This window comes from Musa acuminata, chromosome BXJ1-10 (assembly GCF_036884655.1).
Source record: "Musa acuminata AAA Group cultivar baxijiao chromosome BXJ1-10, Cavendish_Baxijiao_AAA, whole genome shotgun sequence".
NCBI classification, from domain to species: domain Eukaryota; kingdom Viridiplantae; phylum Streptophyta; class Magnoliopsida; order Zingiberales; family Musaceae; genus Musa; species Musa acuminata.
In genome coordinates, this window is record NC_088336.1 from 24,451,260 (window position 1) to 24,471,391 (window position 20,132).

At 37.0% G+C, this 20,132-nt stretch overlaps 2 protein-coding genes across 3 annotated transcripts; both read left to right on the plus strand.

The window, feature by feature from the left end:
- The first annotated feature begins 909 nt into the window (after positions 1–909).
- Positions 910–16,134, plus strand: LOC135595646 (E4 SUMO-protein ligase PIAL2-like). 2 transcript variants are annotated; one of them, XM_065086889.1, is made up of 16 exons: positions 910–1,231; positions 1,385–1,457; positions 2,475–2,540; positions 5,272–5,337; positions 5,434–5,522; positions 6,613–6,664; positions 7,531–7,596; positions 10,629–10,696; positions 10,778–10,826; positions 10,918–11,002; positions 11,121–11,222; positions 12,340–12,391; positions 12,550–12,601; positions 12,675–12,791; positions 12,868–13,821; positions 15,220–16,134. In XM_065086889.1, exons 1-16 carry the CDS (start codon positions 987–989, stop codon positions 15,919–15,921), a joined length of 2,838 nt encoding a protein of 945 aa, XP_064942961.1. In that variant the 5' UTR covers positions 910–986; the 3' UTR covers positions 15,922–16,134. The 2 variants fall into 2 exon arrangements, with proteins under 2 accessions (XP_064942961.1, XP_064942962.1); XM_065086890.1 differs by lacking the exons at positions 910–1,231; positions 1,385–1,457 and having other exon boundaries at positions 5,417–5,522.
- A 491-nt stretch (positions 16,135–16,625) lies between these two features.
- On the plus strand, positions 16,626–19,894 carry LOC135595650 (3-methyl-2-oxobutanoate hydroxymethyltransferase 1, mitochondrial-like). Its single transcript, XM_065086899.1, has 5 exons — positions 16,626–17,146; positions 17,234–17,440; positions 17,522–17,668; positions 19,170–19,223; positions 19,311–19,894. Exons 1-5 carry the CDS (start codon positions 16,778–16,780, stop codon positions 19,542–19,544), a joined length of 1,011 nt encoding a protein of 336 aa, XP_064942971.1. The 5' UTR covers positions 16,626–16,777; the 3' UTR covers positions 19,545–19,894.
- Positions 19,895–20,132: the final 238 nt, after the last annotated feature.

Genomic DNA, 20,132 nt, shown 5'->3' on the forward strand with positions numbered 1-20,132 from the left:
ACCAATTGATCGTTTATACTTAGGTTGCTAACATGGATATGCATGTCATATCTAATTTTACTTACTAGAATTTCTACTTGTATTTACACCTTATATTATTATCATCGATGAATGATTAGTTTTTATTTTTATATATTTTTAAAGTATATATATATATTACATATTTTTTAAAAATATATGGGTATAAATATTTATACCCATATTTATATATTCTTTATATTTATCTTAGTCAACTCGGTTGTGTCGCGTGATGTGATATCTCCTTTTCTTCTGCGATATTTACCTTAGCCAACTCGGTTATATTTACCTTAATCAACAGGACTGTCCATGTTTTGATGTGATCATCTCCTTTTCTTCTGCGATAATGGATCTCTCATGTAATCATTTCGAATCAACCCCGAGCGAAGTTCAAATGTTAGTAGCGATATGATAAGGTAAGGATGACTATTGTGAGACAAAAAAGATGATTGATAATGTGAATCCGAAATAATGTAAGGTATTTTTAAATAAATAAATAAAAATAAAAAAATATAAAATATATAAAATAAAAAATATAAAAAAATAAAAAAAATAAAAAAAATAATATATATATAGTAAATAAAAAAATAAAAAATAAAAAATAAAGGAGAAAATTAAAATCGAGACATTCCAAAAAGGAAATCGTCGTTTTTAAGTAAGAGGAAGGGTGCATTTTTGGATGAGTGGTGGTGTACCGACAGACCCCTCTAAACGCGACTCCTACCTACCAGTTTTGCATCCACTTCAACGATTTCTGGAGGAGCAGGGATGGTGGGTCCCACGTAAGTCTTCAATTACAAGCAGGTAAGCGCAGGCGGGTAATTGGGTACCGAGTGGAAAAGTCCCTGCACGACATATAATTTTCCTGTAAGAAAATTCTAAAGTTGTCCTTGAAGCTTTTAATAAACCCTAATTTGCTCGCCCCTTCGTCTCCGGGTCTTCGAGGACAGTGATTAAGCAGACGAGCAATGGCGACTTCGAGGCCATCTGCTCCTCCTCCGCGCCTCCAGCGGCCCGCGGTGGCGATGCCTCCCGCTTACATGCCGCGGCAGACGTCCGCCGCTCTCGCCGCGGCAGCCCAGAATCAGTTGACGGTGTTGGCGGCCAACAACGTCCGCCTCAGTGCCGTCGCGGAGCGCCTCGAGTTGTATTTCCGCGGCGGCATCTCTTTGACCCCGTCGGACCTCTTCCATCTCGTCTTCGCCCTCGCTAGGTCAGTCATCGCCAAGTTTCTTTCTACAGGTTCTTTTTCAAAGTCGTAAGACGTTCTTGAATTCCTTACGTCGTAACAACCGTAGTTGAGCTCTTTTTGTAATAAGGTGATTTTTTCTTATTGTACTTAATGAAGATTTTCTGCTAAACACAGAGGTATTGATTACGCCCTCTCAAGCAACGATATTCCTGGAATTGCCAAACGTCTTCGTTCATTAATAAAACAGGTATTTTCTTGAGGTGTTCTCCTGAACCCAGGAATAAATTTGATATTTTGATAAATGTTATGATAGTCATTTTGGTGTTGTCATAAGACGAAGACACGAAGTCTGTTTGCATATTGTAATAGGAATGTAATACTAATTTTTATTGGTTTAGCAAAATACTTGAACATTATTTGGACATTCTTGTTATGAATGTTGCTTTTAGTTGCTTATTTTGTTATCTTTTGTTAGTAACGATTTGAAATTTTTATCTGTTTTTTATAAATGTTATAACTTGTAGCTATTTTGGTGTTGCAATAAGATAGGACATGAAGTCTGCGTGCAAATTGTAATAGAATTGTAATATTAGTTTTTGAACTTATCAAACTAGGTGAACATTATTCGACACGCTTGTCATGGATGTTGCTTATAGTTGCTTGTTTTTGTTACCAGTTACTAAATAACAAATTGAAGGTTGTTATTCGAACATAATATGAACAAGCTATTTGTAAGCTATTTGACCCTATGATAGTTTTTTTGGAAATTTATTGTAACTTTTATGCAACAAAAAGATGACACACATCTGATAATATTAGAATTGCACATTGAAATTCTACTGATTCTCTTATTAGTTTTATTTCATGTCAAGGATATAATAGTTAAAATATAAGATCTTGCTAATCTTTGTCCTGGATATAACACTCAAAATATATGATCTTGCTAATTATTGCTATCACAAAATATCTCGCTATTCAAAACTAACTATTTCAATTATCTGATTGCATCAACAATATATATTTAGTATAATTGTATGGGTTTCTCGTATCTCTTGTTTTTATTTTTTATTTTTTTGTTTTAGAGCATGTAGATTATTGTTTAGGGTGGTTATTGCAAATAATTAAAATCTTGTTCGGTATTGATACCAAAAGTGTACCAAGTGTTGGTATGGTTCAGTATCGATGAGCAACGGTCAAGAAGGTTTGTGTTATATATCTTGTCACTTTCGAGGATTATATATCCTGTAACTTTTGTGTTATGTAGGTCTATCAACGTCGGAATGACCCTTCACTTCAGTCAGCCATTATGGTGCTAATGATTTCTGCTAAGGTAATTTGATTTACAGATCTAGTAAGTCCCCTTTTCCAGCTCTGAGATCACAATCAGTTTGACTTAGGGTGATATAGTTGTTTTCTATCTGCAGCTGTGAGTTGCAAGAAGCACGCAATGACACGACAAACCTGATTATGGCTCATGTTAATTTGATAAATGAACTGCATTTCTTACTGAAACTACAAATTAAGTAGTTTTTGTATGGAATTTATCAATTTGATATTTATAGATGATAGCTAAATAGCATTTTGTCTTTAATTGAATTGAACTGACCACGTAGGTTTACAGTCCCACACATTTCTTTCTACTATCAAGCATTTTCTTCTTTTATTTGTTACATTGACTACTTAATTAAGTACTTTAAACATGTATTTTAGTTATCCGAGTAATCTGGTGTCCAATATGCTTGCCTAGTTACTAATTGAGTTGGTCTCATTATCTAGGTTTATGACCTTACACATGTCAGATAAAATGAAGTTTCAAGGGTGATTATTACTTTTGAATTGCAAGAAACTATCCAATTTCCAATCAAAATCCCTCTAAAGCTAAAGGTTCAATACTTTATCAAAAACACTAACAAGACCATTGGGGGTTATATACATGTACATGTATTTATATGAATGACATTTTTATTCCATAAGGATATGTCCATGGAGGCTTTGGCAATTGTCCATCTTCATTGGTGATGGAATCCTCCAAAACAGGAAGAATAGAAATAGGACATTAATGTGTATATATGTCTGTGTGTCTCTATATATATATATATACACACACATTAATTGCCTATTTTTAGCTGAAACTTCAACTGATTTCAGGAGCATTTACCATTTTAGCAGACAGCTGCCATCACCTAATCTACCTTAATCATGACTTCCACCAACACGTCAAATTTCTATGACTTCATTGCAGTTCAGACTTTCCATGATAGATGTTGCAGACGGTTGTTGATTGATACATCATCCTGATTAGAATCGACCATCTAGCATGTTATAAAGAATCCCTGACATTATGGCTTATTTTATAGTTCTTATGATTTTGGTGACAAGGACTTGATCCTAGATTTAAAATAACTCTTATCAAATGTATCAGATGATTAGAACTCAGTCCTTTGCCTACTTATCTAGTGTAGCATGCATAGTTTGAGTCCTTGTTATGGCTTGGGGATTTGCAAGAGAGGAAAATATCCCATTTCTTCTCATCCATCTGATATTTGCTCCCTTTGAGTTTCACACAATTGCTTCTTGGAGATTGGAGAAACTTATAGTATTTAAGATCTTTGGTGGTCGCAGTCTGCCAGTATGTCTTGTCTTTGGCTTTCTGACCATGAGTCTGCAAAGATGCTTTGTCACTTTGCTTTGATGCTCTTATACAATCACTCTCATGGAGAGTTCAAGATCTGTCACAGAAATCCCTGTGGTGAACCTACAATGTATTTCCATTTTCCATAGCTTTCCTGATAATCATCTATAGGCAACCTATTTTCCTCTGTAAGTTGCTGAAAATATGTTTCTCTTATGAGGTAATTTGCCTTCGATCACACAAAAATGGTGTTTTTATCCATGTCATGAAATACTGTTATTTATGTCTTTGCAGTTATTGCAATTGCATGGCAACATTTGTAGAGTACAATTTTGGAAGCATCCATGTGCAATCCTAGTGGTTATGAATGTGGTGGGCCAAGTGTACCAAGGATTTTTCCAATGTTGCCTGTGTTCCCCAGTTGGTGGAGCCATTCTGTCTCCCAGGTTTAAACCTGTTGTGAAAGAGGAAAATAGAAGAAAATAAAAACAACATCGACCAATTGAAATATCACTAGCATAATATAGAAAAAAGAGTTGGGAATTTAATGAATCAGGCAGACAATCACTATATAATAATTAATAGAAAACAGAACATGATAGCCCAATGATTGAAAGTCCAATGGAAAACAATATTTGGTAAATTAATGGGAATCAAACAATCACAATGCCCCATAACTCTATTGAAGTCAATGCTAGCTTAATGATTGAAACACAATATCTCAAATCTGAAAAGCAATACAACTTCAGTTTATAAATCTTAAACCACATGAATTGATTGGGCTAGGGGATCCATTATTGAAATTGCAAAATTGCCTTATAGATTATATCTATGGAATCATGCTGCTAGGCCTTCTGGTATTCAATTGATACCTTGCATCTCTGTTTATTGATACATGTGGATATAGCTAGGAGTTCCACATATTGGGTAGGGACATGTGTTGACCTGTACCAATTGGTATTTATTTGTATCAATTTGGCTTAATGGTTAGTTCCTTTGGTCTATGGTACCACCTGTAAGGTACAGTCTACTGTTGTTTCATTAGACCTGCACATATCATTGGAACTGCATGGTAAAATTGGCATGGCAATCCCATGGGCCTAATGTCCTCCTTTAATTTTAATTAAAATGGTTTGCTTGTATTTGGAAGCACGACAAAGTTGACCATTATTCTGCTCTTGTGGACATTTGGTGCATAAGTGGCATCATCAACATTGTCCTGTGACTTGTTTACAGATCATGTTTGTCATTAGCTTGTTGATGAACCTTCATTATTTTTTCTTTTTTTTATGACTGCTTTTTCCTTTGAACTTAATTGCTTTCCATATGGAGTTTGTGTAATTGCTTGTTCTGTACTTCCCTTGGCTTCTGAGATAGCAGATTATGTAACCATCCTATAACTTTTTTTCTTTTACAATCTATTCTGCAGAATGCTTGTAAGAATGGATGGTTTTCTTCTCCAGATGAAAATGAACTTCTCTCCATGGGAAATGAGGTTCAAAGACATTTGACATAAAATTGTCTTTTCTCAGACTTATTTTTTCTAGGCTTAAGTGTGGTCTTTCTAATTTCAGAATTTTTTAATACATAGCTATGTAGCAGCTTTTGTATCTCAATGAGTGATACAAGTGATACTTTTGTCGGCAATGCTAAAGATATAATTTCCAAGATTATACCCAGGTATGTCTTTTTTGCCATTGGAAGTGTTGTATGTGTCGTCTTCTGTTTAGTCAAAGGAGTCTGCAACAGTATTTAGTCTCATATGTTAGTATTTAGTAATGTACTGATGGTCATCTTTAAATTATTTTGTAGGTTTATTCGTGGCTTTACTTTCACTACAGACCCACCCCTCTTAATAAAACAAAAAGGGAAATCAAAGATAAAAAAATGCAGTTCTGTAACACGCGTAATAGTGTGCTCTCTTCCTAACTTTTGTTGGCCCCTTGTTAGCGTGCAGCATGTTTTGTGTGCCTACATAAATAATGGTACCCGAAATAGTCTTTGCTAGCCATGATACGGAGTAGGATGAATGGTTAAATGGGGACACAAATTTCTGCATTGCCTACTATTTAAAGGATATGACTTATTGACTTGAATGCTTTGTTGTAGTCTTGTTGTAGATAGTAAGTAGTGTTACAGAACTTGATGAATGCCAGTTGGACATCAATTTGTTTTTTATTCCTGATGTTTCCCTTCCAATTTAGTAGCACCCATAATTTGATGCTGAGAAATTAGAAATACATTTTTTCATTAAATTAAAGTGAGCCTTGCCATAATAGTCTATCTTTAAGAGTATGTAAGAAAGGATAGTTGCTTGTCCTTTAATTCCTTGTAATCTCCCTTTTCCATTAATTTTTAGACATTTCTTTCTCTTAGTTTGCTTATGATAGGATCCAAGGAGAGATTAGCCTGAAAAGTATTTACTCTGGCTTGAATTTTCATCTGAAACAATTGAAACATAATTTTTTCTTATCCTCTCCAACTGAGTTCATTAACAAGGATGAAACTTGGAAATTCTGGTGTAGGTTAACTTGGCCATAATGTTTGCAAGTTTTATTAAATAGTTGTTGAAATTCAGTAGTTTAGGGGAATGGTCAGGTCAACAGCTCCTTAAGAAGCTGCCATGGTTATGACAATGTTATGGGAATTCAGTAATTTCCTGATTGCTGTCTTAAGGGTTTTCTTTATATTGTTATATACTTTATTTTGTCATGTTTTCATATAAAGCATTATTTTATGTATCTGTTACTGATGGTTCTTCAATCTGCAGGTTTTATCCACAGTTGAAGTTCAGTCGTTTAGTTATTTCTTTCGAAGCAAAGGTCTGTGTGTGCATATCAACTCGTTGGATATGTGGATGTTCCATCTCATGCTTAAATTCAAATTTCATTTTGATCATTTAAATGGTATTGAGTTCTTCTTTTGATCAATAAAATAGGCCCGATACTTCAGCTTTTATAGATCTTGATGAAATAAAAAAGAATACATTAAATTCATGTTCACTGCTTTTTTGTTTTTGTTCATCGAAGTTTCTGTGGTTTGCATTCTTCTTCATTAGGCAACTTGATTTTAACTTGAAAAATATCAAAGAAGCTAGGATAATATGCAAATAAGCCTGTATAATTCTAGGATCATGCTCCTAACATTTTAATGTTCCAACTCATATAAAAGAATGAATGGGTTACCTTGATATAATGGAGGTAGTTGTTCTTTTTATCTTCTATCCTTGCCAATAGCACAAATGCCAGAGTACCACAATAATGTATCGGAATATGTTGTGAAATGCATTTATAAGATGCATCACTTCCCTGAATTTGTTTCTTTTTCTATTATATTCTGATTTTGTATTTGGGCTATTTATGGTAGACACCTTTTACTTATATTTAAATTTGCTGTACAATGAAATCTACAGATACACTTGTCACATAAACGAACTTAAGTCTGCATCCAGTCTGCCTTTTGTACTGCTAGTGCTGTCTCAGTTTATGTCTTGAGATGCTTTAACCCATTTGAGCACAAGCTATTGCTTTGATTGAGATTTCGTGACCTAAGATACAGCTTGAATTTGACCTTATAGATTCCATATTAATTCTTTAACATAAATCGAAACTTTCTCTATGATGCTGTCATATTCTTTTGAAGAACTTGGATTTTCGACAACATATTAATTCATTAATATGTTCTGCAGCCTGGTTATGATATTTTAATGGCTGATTTTCACATAGCGAGGAACATACCTCCAGATCAGAAGATTGTAAGTGAGTTTCTTTGTCCAATTATTGTCGTATGTTAGGGATCAAATACACATTAATTAAACAGTCCCTATTGAAAGTTTATTCGGTCAACTATCTATTTTGCACCTTCTCTTCAGGATGATTTTGTTCTACATTATTTCTACATTCAAGTCCTTTTCCTTGATTATATTTTTAAGTTCAGGACAAGCTTTTTTTATGTACATTTTCTATTGATAATAAGTTGTGATTGGGTATTGATATTAATATCTGTCACAGGAGCCATTTAATTAGTGTTTATTGCTTCATACATAAAAAGAATTCATAATATATTGCCCAACAAATATTGACATGACTGACACTGCAGTGCATTCCACTGGATCATATTTGTTATTGGTTTGGCATGCCAGCATAATTATATCCATCTTTGTGTGGCAGTTGTATGGGTTGAATAGATGTTGAAAATCTTGATTATACTCATGTTAACCAGTCGCCAATAGGTTCATGCCAACTTGATATGCCATGTTGAGTTTAGCACTACTGATGTGTCACTAGAATGAAAAATCAACCAAAAAGAAAAGAAAATCTTCTAAAGCCCTTTGTTGGATCAACAAAAAGAGGAAATGAAAGAAAAAGATAAATCTTGATTCTCCTCTCCTCTGGCATAGCTAGTTATAACATCTTCTAAGAGACAAGGGCCTAACACGTAAGCTACCGATGATTTAAACAGACGTTTGGTCTTTTAAGTTGTAGTTTGTTGTGATCTGAAAAATTGATGATGGGTTGGTACAAGCTTGAATTCAATTAATTTTGTTGACTATGGGATTTAAGATTGGGAGGGTGGGCGGGATGGCCTTGGTACAACGGTAAGATTGCTCCTTTGCGATAGGAGAGATTAGGGTTTGAGTCATGTAAACAGTCTTTTTAAAATATTTAAAGGTAAGGTTGCATACAATGACACTCCCCAAATCCCGTATTGGCGGGAGTTTGGTGCACTAGTTACGCCCTCTTTTTATGGGATTTAGGATTGGATTTCTTTGAATTTCCCAATTTGACAAAATGGAGTTTGGGATTGGTTTCCCTATTCTTAATGACTCTAAAATCAGTCAAGGTAAAATATCAATTGTGTTTTCAGATCATGAGGCATCCATCAATGCAAGGTCTAGGAAAGTTCAATATACAGTCTTACCTTTATATATAGAGAGTATGTTTCCAAACTAACCTTGGCCTCCTAGGTTGCAAAGGAGGTCACAAAGGAGTACTCTTACTGATAACAGGCTTTATCTATGGAATCTGTCAAGATCAGTCAATACCAACTAGGATTATTCAAATTTTTGCTGATCCTGATGGTCTCCCATAAGATCTACAATTCAAGCATTGGAATTGGACATTCTTGGTTTGGATCAGACTGAAATTTGTCCGTCGTATAGATTTCTTTTCAAGTCTGGCCTTGTTTTCAGCAAAATATCCAAGACAAGCCTCCTCTAGGAAGTATTTCTGTGACTTACCTTCTTTCAGTTGACATGGAAAACAAGTTAAAAACTGATACTGTTTGCCTCGATTTATTCTTGCCAAGCTGCCATCCGTGTTTGCGATCTTATGGAAGAGAACGATATCATGAATAGCAGTTCTCTAAACAAAAACCTTTATCTGTGACAGCAATTCTTTAAAAAAATAATTGTACTTCTCAATAGTGGTTCAGGACACATCATCCAAATTCAATTTTTAAGGATGCCAATTTTGGAGATAATTTCCAAACAAGACTAACCTGAATAACTTTTACAAAAACAAGGCTAGCCATGAAAACTTTTATCCCTTTAACCTGTTTGAACTTCAAAAAATAGATGTACGTTCTATTCTAAAGTCTCATCATTTGAATATATTTAGTTTTTTTTATCTTTTTTCAAGTAAGTGTTCTAATATATATTAAAGCATCCAACTCACTACTTGTATGTTTATTAATTTGTTTTGCAAGAAAAGTAGTGAAGTTTAGCCTTACTTCCATAAGGCTGTTGCAAAAAGATTCCAAGATGTGACTGCTAGAACTAGATACAAAGCATGCGATGATTTTCAAAAGGACAAATATGAAAGTACTTAAAGGAAAAATAATGAAGGTGAAATTCAAGAAAGGTGGTGGGAGTTGCTATCACAAATTATTAATGAAAACTATATAAGTAGCTTAATTTTACAGTAAGAAACAAGGATCTGAAAATTTTAGGTTTTTGTGGAATTAAGTGTAATGTTTGCTCCAGAAAGAACAATTGTTGTACAAATATAGTTTTCAAAATAAGTAGGACCAAGATGTAGTTGTTTAGTATCTAGTTTTGGCACCATTTATCAATAATTACTGTTGCAGTTGGAATATATGGTTAATATATATCAAAAATAAAGATTTCAATGTTCAATAATAAGTTGATGATGAAGAAAATTATTTTTAATGATTAGACACGATTGTTATTGCTGACAGACATGTTTAATCTGTAATTACTGGTGCACCTTAAGTCTTTAACATCAAAAGGAAAATTTTGTATCTATAGAAGGTCAATTATGTTATTTTACAGTATGAAGATGAGGACCTAGGAAAGATGTTTGAACTTATTATGGCAGAGGTTCGGATCTCGTGGTGGCATTTTGGTGGTTGGGGAAAATTAATCTTTTGGTAGAAACAACAATGGTGAATTTGGAAGATTGTTTTGATGGCTTGGAACCTTGGACTTGTCTCATAAAAAATAAGTATCAAGAATGGGAGAGGACAAAAGACTTGAAAACTGTGAAATGATGTGAAGATCATTGCATCATCTGAGAATGTTGTTCTTGATGGAGCTGGATGGTATAGGTTATCATCTGAGCTTTGGAGGCATCTCACTATACCGTAAATATCCTCATGACATTTCTTTTATCCATTTGAAGCTAATTGATTAGATTCCATGAAATATCCACTATATAGGGATATCTGTCATTCTAAAAGAACAAAGAAAAGGTTGAAAGAAAATAAAAGAAATATCAGTGTTTCTATCTGCGCTAAACATGTCAGCATGTGCTCTCTTTCTTGCAGTGCCTCCTTGTTGTTCAGACAGATAATTTAGATACATCGTCATGTATTATAAGCCCCCAACATGTGAGGTATATCTTTTCGCACCTCTGGCGTTCTAGTTAAGCCCAATGATGTTGTGATATCGAGATGTTTCCCACTTCATATTGCAGCTTTTTGGTGAATGGAAAGGGCATTGAGAGAAGGACAAATGTTTCCATGGTATTTGGGCCTCATCGACCTTTTATCTTTATGGTCTTGCCCCTGATGCAAAGCTCCTGTCATCTGTAGTATTCTTTTGTTTATTTAACAGGATTCAGGACCTCAGTTTCCGACAGATATTACTAAAATGCTAAAATATGGAACAAATATTATCCAGGCTATTGGATATTTCAGTGGTATGCTGATTGCACTTTTATTTGGATCCAGCAATACTCTAATTCTGGTATAGTATGTTTTCCATGTATATGCTTTCTTTGTATGTGCTTGTAACCTAATTTGTTTTATTTGAAACAGGTAGTTACATCATAGCCATTGCCTTCATCGGTAGAATAACTACTCCTGCTGCTCCAACACTGGAGGATTATGTTCATCCTGTGATTGAAAAAACTGTTTCAGGTAAGTTAATTTGTTAATTTTTGTTGATTCACTTTGTGATCTATAAATATATTTGGAAAATCACTACAATATATATTTGACTTATTTAATGTAATATGATTTCTTTGTTATAATTTTTGTAAGCATTTTTCCCATCTCCAACCCTTAAATTTGTCCCAATGTAAAAGTAATCTTAATCTTTATCTGTGAACAAAGGTGGACACATGATTCGATTCTCAGACATTGATAGTATAAGTGACATCAGGGGAACTTTATATGCCTAAAAATACATCTAAAAGATCAGTAAGTTTGGATGCAAGTATATCTGGAAGAATCTAGTTAATAGATTGGTGCAATGATTCTCATTTGTGTCTTGATACTTATAAATAATGCGGGTTGGATGTTTAAGCCTATAGTGTTAGAATAATGTGAGATACAACCTGTAACTGTAACCTGAGATGCAAATGCATTACATTTGGTTGAGTAACACCTTTCCATAATGCCTGTGTATCATAAACCAGGGTCTGCCGTACCGAACTGTACCGCCCGGTACGGGCGGTATGTACCGGTCTGACAGATTGTCGGTACGCGGACCGTCTGTTACCGGTCCGAGTGCACTGCAGCACTGTAGCAGTGCTACAGTATTCGGCACACCCAGATGTACCGCTCGGTACACCTGGGTGTACCGCTCGGTATACCGTACCGTACCGATACTGAGCCTAGGTCGAAATACCGGTACGGTACGGTATTGCGAACCTTGTCATAAACAATTAGTAAATTTATCCAGAAAAATAAAATTTTAAATGGTCTGGATGTTGAACTGATACAATTAAGCTGAATTTGGAAAAAAGAGTTGTGTCTTGAAAGTGTGATTGTTGACCTGTTTCTATGAATTTTGACCAAATTCAACATGGATCAGTTTATCCTATGTTTCTGAACATCTCTTGGGTGGCTATTATTGTCTTATGTGCTTTCCTTTGAGAATATGTGCTTGAAGCTATTATCTTAATAGTTCCTTTTTGCAAATGAACACTATTGATGTTGTATGTCTATGCTAATGTTATTGACCATAATAATGTTTTTGTTGGATTGGATGCTGAGATGTACCACTGAAAGTATTTGCTTGATATTGATTTAGATTCCGACATAATTGAGGGGCCATCAAGGATAACACTCAATTGCCCTATAAGGTGTGTTGGAATGTTCTTGGTGAAATGTAATTTCTTGTACTTATTCTATTTGATAATTGATTTCCTCGTGTTACTGAAGTCTTGAATAATAAATGTTAAGACAGTTCTTGTAATTAGCGATTTACTGCTGTCTTATTCTTGCATGATGCTATGTACAGCTTCAAGCGTATTAAGATTCCTGTTAAAGGACATCTCTGCAAACATCATCAGGTCGGACTCTATTTTGTATTTTGAATTAATATGAAAGATACAAGGCCTTTATTTGACTCTACTATGTCTTTAGTGTTTTGACTATGATAATTTCATGGAAATGAACTTTCGCAAGCCATCCTGGCGCTGTCCTTGTTGTAACACACCTACTAGTGGTATTGACCTACGGATTGATCAAAATATTGTCAAGGCAAGTACTTTGAATATCAATCAACAATGGCATCAACTACACATCAAGTTGCATGATGTTCTTTCTCTGTTACCAGGTACTGCAAGAGGTCGGGGAGGATATTGCTGATATTGTAATTTTTGCTGATGGATCATGGAAGGCGTTTGTTGAACACAATAAAAGTATAAATCAAGTTCATAAGGTGAGGTCTGGGCAGCAAGAAACTAGCAATGAGAATGGGAGTACATTAACTGGTGTTGTAGATTTGACTATGGAAGAAGATTATGCATCCGATATAGCGAAGTGTTCAGAAGAAGTTACACCTTCACATGGATATGCATACAGAGCTGAAAACATTATCTGCGAGTTAGAAGACAGGAAACCATTCAGGGATATTGAAGGTCTTCCGGTCTCACTGGATACTTCTGGGGCTCCAGTCACCAGTACTCCTATTGACATTCTAGCAGCTGTTTACAATACAGGAGATGGTATTTTGCCCTGGAATTTGCCTTCAGTTTCTAGCTCCACATCAGGCAGAACAGGTGGTGGCAATGCTAATGCACTGGGAACCTTGGAATCACTTGTCCCTAATGTTGTGCTGAATCCTATTCAAACTGATGCTGTTTCTCCAGCACTTAATAGGGTTTTAACAGGTCTTGAATTTTCACAGTCTACACCAACTTTTCAGCAAGCATCACAAGGGATGCCGCTTGCTGAAAATTTGCAATTACAGCCATTGCATTTGGCAGGTTCAATTATTACCAATGAAGCAGGGAGACCTCCTATACCTAGACATGTTAGTAGGACCCCAATAGCAGTACAAGCACTTCCTGCACAAACACAACCACCCAGTTCATCTCGAAGAGTGCATATAGGTTCATCAAATTCCAATTCTATGATCAACAGTATTACTTCTATATCTCACCAAGCATTTTCTCCAACAACTATGGCCAGTGGACTTAGTTCAATTAGCAGTCAGATGCAAATCGAGCAACACTTCAGAACTTCCAACATGGCTTCGGTACCATCACAGTTGCATTCCATAACTCCGGTAATTTTACTAAAATATTCCAGTGCAGCAAAGGTTACAGTCTTAGCATTGTAATTGAATGCATTATAATGGTGTAATTGATTGCAATTTTATGTTGTTTTTTGAAAGATTGTGCTGTATCTGTCTGAACCTTATTTCATTATGATGCACTTCTTTTTGTATCCTCAAATTCTTTTCCTTTGAGCACACACTATAATTGTGTATATATATATGTATATGCATATACATACATATATACACATATACATATATACACACACACATATATATAGTGACTGATTCAACTGTGTTTTCATGGATCTCATTTGACCATATAGGACTAGAACTGCTTGACTACTTTTAGGTTTGCTGCCTTTTGCATATATCTAAAACTTCTTTGTCTTGAAAGTTGAAATTGATGGATGTTGTTTTTGGTGGCAAGCTTTGAACCTTCCATTTAACTCTTTCGACCATGAACTTGCATGAATTAATCGACACCAGTGATAACCTAGATGGTTCTGAGAAAATGCAAGTTCGTCTTCTTTGATTTGCAATAATTAACTCTGATTAGTTAAAACCGGGCAACAATGTATACTGCAATCAGTGTCTCTATCTTGCCAAAATAGCTCCATAATAGGTCCCTACTGTAACTTGTCTTTATAGTCAATTAACCATGCAAATTTTAAATCTATTGGATCATGCTACAAAATAGTTGACGTTGTAGGTCATACAGTTGTCTTATATTTTCTTTCTTTTGCATTTCCACAAATTTCTTTGTTGTGAATTTTGTGGCACACAGTCTCTAAAACTTCTTGGTCTTGAAAGTTGAAATTGATAGTTGTTGTTTTTGGTGGCATGCTTTGAACTTTCCATTTAACTCTTTTGACCATGAACTTGCATGAATTAATTGACACTAGTGATAACCTAGATGGTTCTGAGAAAATGCAAGTTTGTCTTCTTTGATTTGCAATAATTGATTCTGATTAGTTAAAACCGGGCAACAATGTATACTGCAATCAGTGTCTCTATCTTGCCAAAATAGCTCCACAATAGGTCCCTACTGTAACTTGTCTGTATAGTCAATTAACCATGCAAATTTTAAATCTGCTGGAGCATGCTACAAAATAGTTGACATTGTAGATCATACAGTTTTCTTATATTTTCTTTCTTTTGCATTTCCACAAATTTCTTTGTTGTGAATTTAGTGGTACATGTGTCTCTTTGCAAGAACTATGTATTTGTTTGTCCTGTGTTTACACATGTACATATATATCAAGGTGGCGCCTTTCATGTTTTACGACTACTACAAGTTAATATATTCTGCTTGTTTGACATATCTGTAAAAATTCTACAATGGTGTCATGAGTCTTTTGAACTTGCCCACTGACCTTTTCGCTTTTTCAATTTTGAGATCACCAGGAACCCCACCAACATAGTAACTCAGCATTGCAGCGAGTTGGTGTTCCAGCACCTAGCCTGGTTGGCACTTCAGCTCCACAAGGCCAGTTAAGAGTGGCAGATCCTTACAGAGCAACAGTCCACTCTCCCTCAGACTACCAAAATCCCCAACAGCTACTATATCAAAGGGGACATCATTCTGCAAATCTGTCGAGTATTTCGTGGCCTTCTCGTAACCCTTCGAGTCAGGTGCTGCAAGCATCACGGAGTCCTGTGTTTCCAACAGCTGCGGGACCTAGTCTTAGCATACGATCATCTGCCGAACGTGCAGCACAGCCGGCCACAGCACAAACAGGAGCAGCAAGAATTCCTGTCACGACCAGAGTGCCGTCTTTTCCCACAGTCGTCGACATGGATGGGACACTGCCTTCATCAGGATCTCATGGGGCGTCTGAACTTCCATATGAGCGCAATTGGCAGCCAACGGGGCGCATGAGAGGTAGTCTAACTGGCAGTGCCTACGACGCTGCCCTTAGTCAGTACTTGGTTGCTCCTACACAACCAGCACAATCACGACCGCCACCTTCCTCAGTTGATGGTTCTACTGACCAGCTTCTGGTGTCACCTGTTAACTCTCTCAATGTTCAACCACCCATAATACAGCACGTCAGTACAAGACGTGCTGATTCAAATGACCAATCGACAGGATCATATGGCCTATGACATCGGTATTCCATCTACAGGCAACAGTGTTTGCAAGTGACTTGAAGAAGGGTGAATGCCATTTTATTCTCTCTCGAGCAGCAAGAACGACTGCACGAGCACGAGACGAACCGTGTGACGTTTGTTAAATTACATACACAAATGTCTCAAGTTGAAATCTATGTATGTCCTTTTGTTACCCGTCTTGAGAAAAGAGGAGCATCTTTTACTGTATCGCAACCCTCTTTTTGCTGTGTGGTGCCCTCCTCTTTTCTTTTCCCGTAAACAAGGTTGGTTGTGTACCTTTCAAACTATTATCGATCAGAAGAGCACTCATATTCCGTAGTGCTACGAATGTGCGATAATTACTCGTTTTGACTTTGATCACCTCAAGCTCATGGTCGGCCTGTGTTTGATGGGGTGAGACCACAACAACAAACCCAAATGTCCCAATTATTAGGGTTCGTGTGCAGAAATCATGATTCAGATTGATCCAAAACATTTTACGATCATCCTATAATATCAACTTTCTAGAATATATATGCATTATTATTAAAGAACGAGTCAATATCTTCAAGAAAAGTAAAGGCTAAGGAAGATTAAAGGCAAAGGTAAGGAGTGAAAAGGAAAACGAACTCGAATCAAAATCGTTGCTATCGACAATAATTAGGCCTACATTGCTTATAGATTGGATTTTGTCGTTGTTGTCCTGTACATTCCCAAACTCAGTACAGCGGCACCGAGTCCCATCGAGGTCCTTATCGATCTGATCCCCAGAATCTGCCCTATACATCCTTGTCGGTTGGCACGTGGGAGCAGCGGCCTGAGGAGAATAGCAAGGGACGGGAAGCCGAGGAAGGAAGAAACAGAAGGGGAGATGCTGCGGCTACTGGCGAGGCGACTGATGAGCAACGTGCCGGAGAGCACGGTGTACGGCGGGCCGAAGCCCCAGTCCCCCGGTCGCCGGGTCACGCTCACCCATCTCCGCCAGAAGCACCGCCGCGGCGAGCCTATCACCGTCGTCACCGCCTACGACTACCCCTCCGCCGCCCACGTCGACTCGTCTGGCGTCGACGTGCTCCTCGTCGGCGACTCCGCCGCCATGGTCATCCACGGCCATGACACCACCCTCCCCATCTCCCTCGACGACATGCTCGCCCACTGCCGCGCAGTCGCCCGCGGCGCCTCCCGCCCCCTCCTCGTCGGCGACCTCCCTTTCGGCTCCTACGAGTCCTCCGCCTCCGAGGTCCGTCTCCTCTCTCTTCCCAAGTGCAAGAATTCGTAAATACGAGTCCTTTGATCGTTTCTTGGGCTGGGGGATGCTGCACGGCAGGCGGTCAACTCGGCTGTGAGGATGTTGAAGGAAGGGGGAATGGACGCGATCAAGCTGGAAGGCGGCGCACCGTCGAGGATCTCTGCAGCGAAGGCGATTGTCGAGGCGGGCATCGCGGTCATGGGGCATGTTGGATTGACTCCGCAGGCTATTAGTGTGCTTGGGGGGTTCCGGCCGCAGGGGAAGACAGTTGCTAGTGCTGTCAAGGTGCTTTCTTTTGTCACAGTGAATTGCTTTTGCAGATTCTATTTGGTGCGTAGTTCGATGATAAGATCTCGCTATATGCAGGTCGTGGAGACGGCACTTGCTTTGCAGGAGGCGGGTTGCTTCTCAATTGTTTTGGAGTGTGTGCCTGCACCAGTTGCTGCAGCAGCGACTGCTGCACTGCAGATACCCACCATTGGCATTGGTGCTGGACCTTTCTGTAGCGGCCAGGTTAGATTGTCTATTGGCCCAAAATGGAGTTTTTAATGTTTATCAAGTTTTTTGATGTTGCTTTCTTGCAGGGCTATAATGAAGAGGAAAATGTTCTAGAATTGAAAATTATTTGTGAGAGAGATCCATCCACAAGAGGTGTTCGTGAATTTACCTAGATTATATTTTTCCTCTGAATTCTTGGACTGTTAAAGTGCATAAAATTATTAGCTTAATGAACAAGCACATGGAAAGTTCAAGAAAAAGAATCAATTTTCTTTTTCTCAGCCACTTAGATATGGTAACTTGCAATTTCTATAAGTTTGTTCTAAATGGCCCCATTTAGTTTTGACCTTCATATCGGTCATGCTGACCACCTTAGTTCTCCTTTTTTCTGTTCAATTCTTGCTTTTTCCTCTCTCAAGGACAGCCCATTTAACAGAAGTTCTTGGTACAAAACTGGATGTCCTATTATATGGACTACTATTTTGAGATCAGGTAATAAGGAAGTATAGCATGAATCATCATACACATCCAGCCAACGGACTTGATGTAGCTCTTAATGCAATTCACTTGTTAATGTTCATTATTCAAAAATTCCTTGCAGTAGATTTTAGTGCCTGTCTTGGGGTTCATGTTCCGGTGACTATCCTTGGCATCTTATCAATAGTTTGATAATCGATGCACATTAGGCAAATTAACTTGCAAGTGAGTTAGGAATACTTTCATTTGGTTAATCATTAGCAAGGATCACTGTTGACTAAGAGAGCAAGTTTGAGCTTCACCCCATTCATATAAAAAGTTCGTTTGTGAGCAGATTATGGTTCCATTTACGTTGCTGTTTGCTTAATCTCAGAAGGCTTTCTGAAACAGGTGCTGTGGGACAAGACCGCCGGATAGTTTATTCTCATTTATTTACTGACGTGGTTACGTTTTTGTAGATTATTTTTATTGCTAACCATCTACACCTTTTATGTATTTATTTTACTGCATAAAATAGTTTGTGATCTACATTTCTTGACAAATATAATGTCACAATATTATTATTCTTGTGGATTGGGTATTCAGTAGTACGCTGTATGTTACATGAGATGTACCTTTTAGGCACTCTGTGACAGAATCTAGGGATACCTTACAATTGCTATACTGATATGTTACCTGATGACACAACCCATATGGGCTATGCAGTTATTGCCATAGGATTTGTGCCAGATTGCTAGTCACCAACTGGCATAGGCACCACATGTTATGCTTTGGTCCTTGGTTATTTGAATGTTTATTATTGATCAGTTTTATTGTTAATTGTATTTTGTTCTTTTAACATTGTAGTAGTATAATGTCACAAAGTTATACTGATTTTGTTTTCTCTTGCAATTTTTCATGGTGACTTGATTGGCATTCTTGTTGGGCTTTTCCAAAACATGCAACTTGTCCTTTTGTGTTTGCTTATAAGATCACTGTTCATTACTTGCCTTTCATATGACTAAAAAAAAGTAAGTGAGCTGAGTTTCAAGTTGTGCAGGTGCTGGTTTACCATGATTTGTTGGGTATGTTTCAGCATCCTCATCATGCTAAGGTAATTTGGGTTTTTATTTTGATTCTCTCTTTACCTCCTTGTGGGTTCTTACATGAGTGTGCATAATCTTTTTTTTTTTTTTGACAGGTTACTCCGAAGTTCTGTAAACAATATGCACATGTGGGAGATGTCATCAGCAAAGCTCTTTCACAGTACAAAGAAGAAGTAGAAAATCGTTCATTTCCAAGTGCAGTTTATACACCATATAAAATAAGTGAAGCTGATGTTGATGGTTTTTCAAATGAGCTGCAAAAGATGGGCTTGAATGAGGCAGCTTCAGCAGCTGCTGCTGCTGGTAAAAATGAGGAAACAGCTGGATAGCCATCAGATGGCAACTGTGCTAACTTGTTTGAATTTGCATACAGGAATCAGGCCTATCTATACCGGTTTATTCAGCTTTTCTTCTTTTCAGTTATTGCTTTAGCAGTAAATTACAGAAACTGCCTATTTAAATATTTAAAAGTAAGGCTGCGTACATTGACCCTCCGCAGTCCCTACATTGGCAGAAGCCACGTGCACTGGGTACGCCCTTTATGCTTTAGCAATAAATTACGGAACATTGTTTTTTAAGTTTTAAAACAAATTACTGGCCCCTCCATGTTGATGATGGTGATTGTTTATGGTAAAAGTATATTTCATTCTCAAAATAAAGGGTGAAGTATCTTATTCTAGTTTTTGGACACAAGCAATCAATTAACATTTTTGTTTATTTTCTTGATAGATATAAGGTTTATTTCCATTTTTTTTGTAATTTTTCGTGTTGATGATCATTATATAAAAGTAAAGATTTTTTCCCTTGGTGGTGACACATTAAAATGTTAATTATGTTCTCTGCGGTCTTTTGTCATCATGTTTTATATTTTTTTGTTCACGATATGTAGTTGTAGGCCTAGCTTTTCTTAAATGTTC

Coding starts and splice junctions, on each gene's coding strand:
- LOC135595650 (XM_065086899.1), top strand. CDS start 16,778: ATGCTGCGGCTACTGGCGAGGCGACTGATGAGCAACGTGCCGGAGAGC. Junction 17,147..17,233: donor ACGAGTCCTCCGCCTCCGAG/GTCCGTCTCCTC, acceptor GCTGCACGGCAG/GCGGTCAACTCGGCTGTGAG. Junction 19,224..19,310: donor AGCATCCTCATCATGCTAAG/GTAATTTGGGTT, acceptor TTTTTTTGACAG/GTTACTCCGAAGTTCTGTAA.
- LOC135595646 (XM_065086889.1), top strand. CDS start 987: ATGGCGACTTCGAGGCCATCTGCTCCTCCTCCGCGCCTCCAGCGGCCC. Junction 2,541..5,271: donor TGCTAATGATTTCTGCTAAG/GTAATTTGATTT, acceptor TCTATTCTGCAG/AATGCTTGTAAGAATGGATG. Junction 11,223..12,339: donor GATTGAAAAAACTGTTTCAG/GTAAGTTAATTT, acceptor ATATTGATTTAG/ATTCCGACATAATTGAGGGG.